Source organism: Colletotrichum fructicola (assembly GCF_000319635.2).
Source record: "Colletotrichum fructicola Nara gc5 chromosome Unknown KSG_Nara_v1_contig11, whole genome shotgun sequence".
Classification (NCBI taxonomy): Eukaryota; Fungi; Ascomycota; class Sordariomycetes; order Glomerellales; family Glomerellaceae; genus Colletotrichum; species Colletotrichum fructicola.
The window spans coordinates 2,652,021-2,660,180 of record NW_027094061.1 but is presented as its reverse complement, the minus strand read 5'-3'; the positions used below and the strand labels follow the sequence as shown (position 1 = coordinate 2,660,180).

The 8,160-nt window shown below is 53.0% G+C and overlaps 1 protein-coding gene across 1 annotated transcript; it reads right to left on the bottom strand.

The window, feature by feature from the left end:
* Positions 1-3,344: 3,344 nt before the first annotated feature.
* Positions 3,345-5,399, bottom strand: CGGC5_v017247 (uncharacterized protein; the record flags this gene model as incomplete). The annotated part of the gene is made up of 5 exons (XM_066153857.1): positions 3,345-3,395; positions 3,445-3,518; positions 3,611-5,046; positions 5,099-5,283; positions 5,364-5,399. The coding sequence occupies 5 exons, from the start codon at positions 5,397-5,399 to the stop codon at positions 3,345-3,347; spliced, it is 1,782 nt and encodes a 593-aa protein (XP_066006939.1).
* Positions 5,400-8,160: the final 2,761 nt, after the last annotated feature.

Below are 8,160 nucleotides of genomic sequence, written 5' to 3'. Positions count from 1 at the left end.
ATGTAGATTTGTGTGCTTTGACTTCAATACTTTTAAGGCTATCTATAGTGGCACCATGAGCCTCGACCATTGCAGGTCTTCCACTGCGCTGTCCGAAACCTGAGGTCTCCTTCTTCTCACAAGACATACAATCGCCGTAACCTTCAACCCCCACCGACTAGATAGATACAGTTGTAGATTATGTTCATGAAGTGAAGTGCTGCGCATTTGTCTACGACTACCACTATCTGGCCTTAAACTAGTAAATGTTCCCGTCTCCGCTGCGGTCTTTCCGTTATAATCCTGGACAATCGTGTTGAACTAGGGCCAAATGGCCAGTAAACCCAGGACATCATACTCAGAAATACACCGAGGGAGATGCCTAGGCCAGTCTTCCCTACTCAGCGTTTCGTAGCCTGGCTACGTCAGCATGCTGGTGGGGCTGGAAAGCAGGGGCCGGGGGACGTTAGCTAAAAGAGAATCAAGCCTTGCCTGTTGTTAGCGGTGTGGGTAGAAGAGTACATGTGTCGAGGAGATGTGTTTTGTTGGATTGATTAATCACGTTATCGTCTTCTAGAGATTCCAGTAATTGTTTCAGAGATTTAGAGAGACATTAGCCGCAAGACTTTAACACACTATTCAAGATGAGATCCTTCCTATCACGGTCAGAACAGTAACGTATAAGGAAGGCAAGCGTGTTAACGTCTAAACCATCCCTCTAGCCCTCTCGCCACGGTTACTTTGTCCATCGCTCCAGCGCAGCATAAGCAAGAACGACTCTAATAGGTATTATCCTGTCAGGACTGTAACAGGCTAGGTCTGTCACATGGGATGCTCTCGGCTATGTTCGGCACTGAGTAAGACATCAAGGGATAGGATATCAAGGGATAAGACATCAAGGGATAGGATATCAAGGGATAGGATATCAGGGTCGAAGATAAAAGGGCATGTAGATGTAGCTGAGATGAACAAGAAACCTTCCTTCCTCATCTGAGGATTCTCATTTGAGAAAGGAAGTACGAGTTGCAACATTGCTCCTACCAACATTTAGACCCCTGGCGCAAGCTGGCTCCCAGCCTGACTAGAACCCCAACCCTTGAGCACTATTTCGGGGTGTCCCCTCTCTTACTTGCCCCCTCCCAATCCTCTTCATGCTGATGTAATATCGAATCTCTAATCAAGCTGTGCACCGTTCGTCCTGGGGGGAAGCGGTCTCGGTCTGCCTGTGCTGATGACGTCGCTAACGTCAACCCCGTATCCTCAACCTCGCTAGAGGACTATTACGGCCTCAAATCAAGCCGTAGAATGGAGCGCGCTGCGGAGTGGATTGCGTTTCTTTTCGCCAGGTTGGGACTCGTCCACTTTGTTAAGAGACGCAAGGACGGGAAACGAGGTGTTTAGCATCGCAATCACCAACGGACGGCAGCACACAGCCTAATGTGCTAACCGAGGCCTATCTGTAAGCTAGCCCAGGGTCTAGCCTTGGAATCGCCTACTGCAGGCTGCGACGGATGGCGAGGCTTATAGATGCTACCTTATTACCTTCATAATGAATACATTGACCTGCTGCAGTTACCACCTTGCGAACGCTCTGAGGACTGGCACGCAGTCCCCCCGGCCGAGTCGGCCAACAAGGCGGGCAAGCTCCACGCGGAACCGACGGTAGCCTTGAATCTCATAGCCAGATCACAAGCATCCCTGTAGCGGGATATCATGATTCGTCCCGATGGGTGTCAGATGACGGACGCTGAGTGGACTCTCGCTGAGGCAGGCCGGATTAGATGTGAGGGCACATGACAGATCTCCCGCCTTTGGAAAATCTCTCGCTTCCTGGAGGGAGATACTGGAAATTGATCAGCAGTCCCTCGTAGCTATACATGTGCCTCCCTTTCAACCACCTGCCCACGCTGGCCTGAGTAACAACACATTAGGGCACATCCTGTAAGAAGAGTGGCCCCGGCACTATCTTGAATAGAGGGCTCGTGCGGCGGCACTTCGAGATAGGGGATCAGAACAGGAAACTGACGTGAAGGTGAGAATATATCAACATTTGCGATTACACAGTTCCTCGGAGAGGGCGTGTTCGGCCAGGAGGCAGGAGGTTCTTAGGTCACAAGTCCAACACATAATAGATGGAATAGCCAGAGCACAGAGCTTCCCGAGTACCTTAAAGCCCCCGTAAATGAAGAGGTGCATCACGAGATCCACTAGCTACATCACGAGGGCCGTCCGTGCCCCGACCTCGTCTTTATAACATACGGTAACGTACGTATGCTTACGCGACTCCTAAAATAATAAAGTAGTGATGGCGACAGTTCCAAACTGCTTTATCCTCCCGGCTTACAGGGCGTATGGTGGGTGGGCCACGACGCACTATGCTAAGCTATACCAGTGGGCGGCCTCGGCCATATCTCTCTGCTGCGCGGCGTTGCAGCCTCTTATTCCCGCTGCATATTGACTTCTACCTTGGCTAAGATACTAGGGTGGTCCGTCGTGCCTGCCAAACGTCCATCAACCTCGTCCTGCTATCTCAGTTCTTTGGGATAAGCTATACCTAAGGTATATAGTCCGTATCTTCCAGTAGCCGGCGAGAGGCCGACCCTAGGAGTATTACGCAGTATCCCACTGCTAGCTTGTGGATAACTTGAAGTTGTCGCTGCTTTCACGGAGGGCTGGAATCCTGGACCCGGCTACGGTTTGACGCCACTTGCCGCTATCTTTATGAGTACAGCTGATCCGTGGCCCTTTGAAGTCAATGAGTGAAACCTCAGTGGGCAGATTGTTTATATGCGACTGAACTCGTGTGAAGCCCTGATTTCACCACCCCGTTGTAGAACCTAGCGGCGGGATACAAGAGAATTAGCCCCCTATAATGCTCCTGAACACTAGAGTGGCTTAAAGATGAAACTTCGGACTACCTAGCTCATTTGTGCGGCAACCGGCCTAGGCGTTGTGTTGTGGTATGACGTTTTAGCCCTCACGGGATGCTGCTGCTGCTTCTGTAGTCAAAGGCATAAGTGACTACCTATAGCTGTTGAACATCGTGTCTAGCTTTAACGGTCCTTGGTACAACAGTCAGTGTCAGCTGCTGCTTTAAGGTGTGAGGAGATGCTTGAGAAAGGCAAAGAGCAAAAGAGACCAAAGAAAAACAGGGTTATATTAGCCTATCTATGCACTTCTCCGTCCGTTGTGGAAACAGACTATTATGAACACTGAGAAACGTCATATACTTCCCTGCCCTGTCCAAGGTATCGTTAGACGTTCTTAGTCATGGGATCAGTGGTGAGATGAGGGTGCTCTAGCTGATGTTAGACGTACACAGGCTGGTGGGTAACTACTACATATGCGTTTGGGTCTTTGGGCTCCTAATAGCTTCTTTGATGATTCTTGAGACTACGTAGTGATCTCAGTCGCAGCTAAGCTACTATCAACCAGATGTTCCACCCGAGGCACCAGTCACCTTACCATAAGTAAAGGCTTCTTGACTTGTATAATATGTCTGTAGTCCTCCGTCCTTTCACCTCCTTTAGCCTCCGTAACTATGACCTCAGCTCAACAGTGACGTGAACACTAGTAGCAGCCCCGACTGATGTCAGCCTGTCCCTTAACTCTTCAGCCCGTGATGTCTCACCGGCTGTCCAAACCTCGACCTTGAGCTGCCTTAAGCTTGACGGCCTAGCCTCCAGGTACTCTGTGATTTTAGCTTCGAGTGTGTGCCACCTTGGGGCGCTTGGGTCGTCCGCCTCCCACTTGACGTCGTCCCATCGGGAGTGCCACCAGAAGAACATTTCGTTAGTGACTGTAACACACTCGATGCTAGCGGGGAGCACGTCGGCGAGCCTTGCCGAGTTATCTGTTCTCCACCCAAGTAGTATCGGTAGCGAGATAGTGATGCGCTTAAGCTGAGAGAACCCCCTGAGTGACGCCAGCGTGCCCCGAATACCCCACGGCCCTTGCTCGCCGCAGTCGATAGCTGTGGATGTCCAGAGAATCACGCTGAAGGACAGCTCCTGTAGCGAGTGCTTCAGGGTTTCGAGCGATGTGCGCAGCGCGTCCAAGTCAAGCCACGACCGGGCGTATTCGGCATCGATAACATGCTCCCAGCGGAGAACCTCCAGGTCTGGACATGCTCGCACAAGTCGGTCCAGACTTGCTTCAGTCAGCTGGGCCTTGCTCATGAATAATTCTTTAAGCTGCGTCGCGGAGACGGGGCCTGCCCCGGCGGGCCATGAAACCAACCGTCCATCGTCCTCAACGCGGTGCATCTCGAGGGTGCGGACCTGCGGGAGGTAAAACAGGGGTAGCACAGTGTCTGCGCTGACGTAAAAGCCGAACTCTGCGGCGGGGTCATCGTCCGGGTATGGTACAACGACCCTGGCCGTCCTGACGTGTGCGAAGGCCATGGTGGCGGCTGAAAGCATCTCCCGGCAGAGGAGGGAGATGACGGGGTCTCCTAGTGCTAGAGATGCGGTTTGCTCGTCGTCCTCTTCATCTTCGGCCCGGTCAAAGGTCCGGATCTCGAGTGTCTCCAGAGCAGGCAGGCGCGACAGCAAGACGGCCAAAGCAGCGACGGCTCCTGCCGGCTGCGTTGTGCCCACCTCTTCGTATCCAGAAGCAACGGAGTCCGCGTGTAGCGGCAGCATCGCCCCTGTGGCATGCGGCACGGGCTCGGCCACCTGCCCCAACGTCGAACGCTGCATCGCCGTCTCCGCCTCCAAGCGCTCTGACGCCCGCGAACAGCACACAGTAGCATGGCGGACCGCGTTCAGACGTGCTGGGCGGCTCAGTAACGGGCGGATGTCCCTGACGATGGCGATGGGTGGGGACGATGAGAATGGCGAGCTGACCAGGCGCACCTCCGATCGGCCTCTGTCCCATATGAGAGAGCCTGGGAGCGTTGGCAAATCGTCGACCATTTCGAAGACAGGCGAAGGTCGTCTTGGGCCCAAGGGTCTGGAGAAGGGAAAACGTCCTGATCCACACTGGTCCTCTGCGATGGGCCGTGTTTTGATGTGTGGAATTATCGCCAATCCGCTGTTGTCACTAGAACGACACGTGTCCTGGTTGCTGTTACGCTTAGTCCCGTATGATGCCCGACAATTATGCGGATGCAGCATACCTATACGCGCAGGATGACTGATAATAAAGCGTGCAGCGGAGGATCTCGTAGCGCGACAGGAGGCAGGTCGACGGGATATGCGATTGTTGATCATAGACTCCTTGCCTATTGCCACTCTGTAGGAAACTGGCCGCGTCGCGCGCAAGCAGGGCTAGATATGGCCGAACGTGGAGAGCCAGGACGCTCTGGAGGGCGCTTTAACAATAGCCTGTTGCGGATGCATGCTTCAGAGACCCCGGGACCACGAGTCAGGCAATGCGCGAACCGGGAACAGCGTGTGCCTGCCCAGCAATTGGCCCATGCCGTTTGGCCTCAAGGTCTAGGCCTCAGCGCCGGCGACGTCCGAACCATTGAGAAGTCCGAGCGTCACCAGGGGTCCCGACCCCCCATCGGCTGGAATTGGAATCGTGGGACATCATAGCATTCTACAGCAGTTGCGGGGGGGGGGAACGGCAATGGATATCATCACAAATGTCTCGGGGGATAAGATTTTTTGTTGTTATATTTAACGCCGTGGCGGCAAGGGCGCAGCCGCCCTTGCGGCCGACCTCCCGAGGGGTATATGGCGTGGAGGGTCGCCGGCTCAAGCTATATACTCTACAGTACACGCCTCTTCCTAACGTCCTCCAAATCTTGCCCGTGGGCTACTATGTGTTCTATTCGTCCCTAGTTCCCGCTGGTTCCCTAGTTCCGTTGTGGTCTTCCGATCCTCTACGAGGAGGGGGTTGTTACTAAGGTCTAGGTCAAGACCTAGTCCCTAGTACCGCGGGCAGATCTTCTGGAAGAAGTCTGTCACGGAGAGAAAGGCCTGGAAGCCTGTTTGTGATGTGATGTGATGCTGTTGATGTCCAGGAGAGGTTTGAAAAGGGTAGCAGATGGGCCTCGGCCGCCTTAAATACCTTACCTAGGGCGGCGGGTGGTGAATGTCAAATGAGGCAGTTGCGATGCAGCGTGAGTGCAGGCAGGCTGCACCGGTGATGTAGGTGGAGGGTTCCACTCGATTCGAAGAAGGAGAGACGGGCCGGGAGTAGATGCCTGAAGCCAGCAGCAACAAAAGAGATGGCGAGAGAAGGCAAGCAAGCTCACCGGTACAGAGACAGGTAACACCTACTCAATAAGGGAGAAGGCAACAGTTTCCAGATCCGGGACGAGGCGCAAGCAGCAGGTGCATGCTACTGGGCGTAGCGACCTCAGGGGGAAGGAAGGGATTATCCCATTCCTCAAATGATCGTGCCGACAGAAGCGGCAGTTACCAAGCCGTCAGGGACGTAGCTTCCAAGCCTGAGAAAGTGATAAATTCCTCTTTTCTTTTCCTCCTTGATATCTACGACAGGTGCGGTGCATCCCACCCCTTCCTCCACCATTATCATGTCAATAGGTGCGTGACACAGGGTGAAGGCTCTTCAGAGGCGGGCTGCAGTAAGGGTCAAGAGAACGGATTACCGGAATCTGCGCCACCCCCTAACTCACAAGATGCCTGTAACCTACTACCTATATATAACCTCGTAGGCCCTTTGTTTACTCCCTAAGGTGGCCTCGCCTAACCTGTTCCGGGTGGTCTTGACGCATCATCAACTACCATCATCATCTACAACGGGATCTCGCCGCATCTCCCACCCCCGATGAATACACAACGGGCAAAGAAGAGGAAAGGCAACACCAGCGATGTCTAGGATCTCGTCAACCGATCACGAAATTAACAATGGAAGCTACGGGATGATGCAAGTCGACAGGAAGAAGAGGAAGAAGAAGGCTGAGGTGAGCACAACGAGGAGGAACTCTTAATGTCGCGAGGCTTACCGACCACCTTAAATCCAAGGAGCTTGAGCAAGGTCAAGATTGGACCTTTGGCTTCTGAGGTTTACCGCCTGTATTAAATCCGGGACTTTTAGCAAAAGGCGTCTCGCCAGCGCTCCAATTCTTCATCCGCGCCGACTGATATTATGTTCCGTTATCACCCCGATCCACCGTCCTGCCGAAGGGTTATAGTTTGCGGACATCGACACCGCACCAGCGGTCACACTAGCGGTCGCTAGCCAACCTGTTCCCCGAACCCAGGCCTTTTTCTCGCAAAAAAAAAAAAAAGAAAAAAGAAAGCGATAGGCGGCGGCTACTTCCTTCCTACCAGAATCCTTAGGGCAAGCCTCAGAACTCAGAAGCTAAACCCCTCCACCACCTGGTACCTTACCCAACGTCTCCACTCTGCCTATCATCCGGCGTTGTCCAGGGCAGCGTTCATTCGGATCCCAGCGCTACGAAGGCCCTGCTCAATCGCTGTAGGAGCCTATTTCAATGTCGATTTATCTCGCGCCATCCCTTATCATTGTCGGCTACAAATGAAAGTCCTTCCGCATCTTTCTTTATATCTGCCTACCTCTCTACCCTCCAAGGGTAGAGGGTTGGTCTCCCCTAACTTTTCGAAGACATGCCAGCTCGGCGTCTGACGCAGACGGACTACTGACAGCTGCCAAAACTATAAATGCACTATAGTGTCCCCCGCCTTCTTACGGCTCCCCGGAGAGGCAATTGAAGCATTATGCAAATAGTGTACACTACGTCTATTACATCTCATAATCTCCATAGTAGTGACCACCTAGTATGTTACGTCGGAATGTCTTTCACGCATAGCCGTCTCTCCTCCATCGTCTCTGCTATCAAGCCCGGGATCTATATATCTAGTGGCTCTGTCGTCCAGTTTCGTCTGGTACTTATTTAGACCCTCCCGGGAGCTGGGTATAGTATGCTGACTTTAGCTACTAGCCGGGCGACCGAGACGGTCATTCTCTTTTAGGCCCAGGCCTAACTATCTCAAACCCGCAATAAAACGATGATGATTGGAACAATCGGTGCCTGTCCTGGAGAGATTGTGTTGTGAAGGGTACGGCTGGCAGTCCAGGTCCTCCCTTATATACGTATTACTGAGGATTAATAGAGATATTTTATTAGAGCCTAACATTTCCTAGCGCTATGTGCACTCTCCGTCGTCGTACAGCGTTGTACGGACCGCATTCGGCCCTCCCTACAGCTAAATAATCGGCTCCAGGCACTTGGAGCCTCAACCT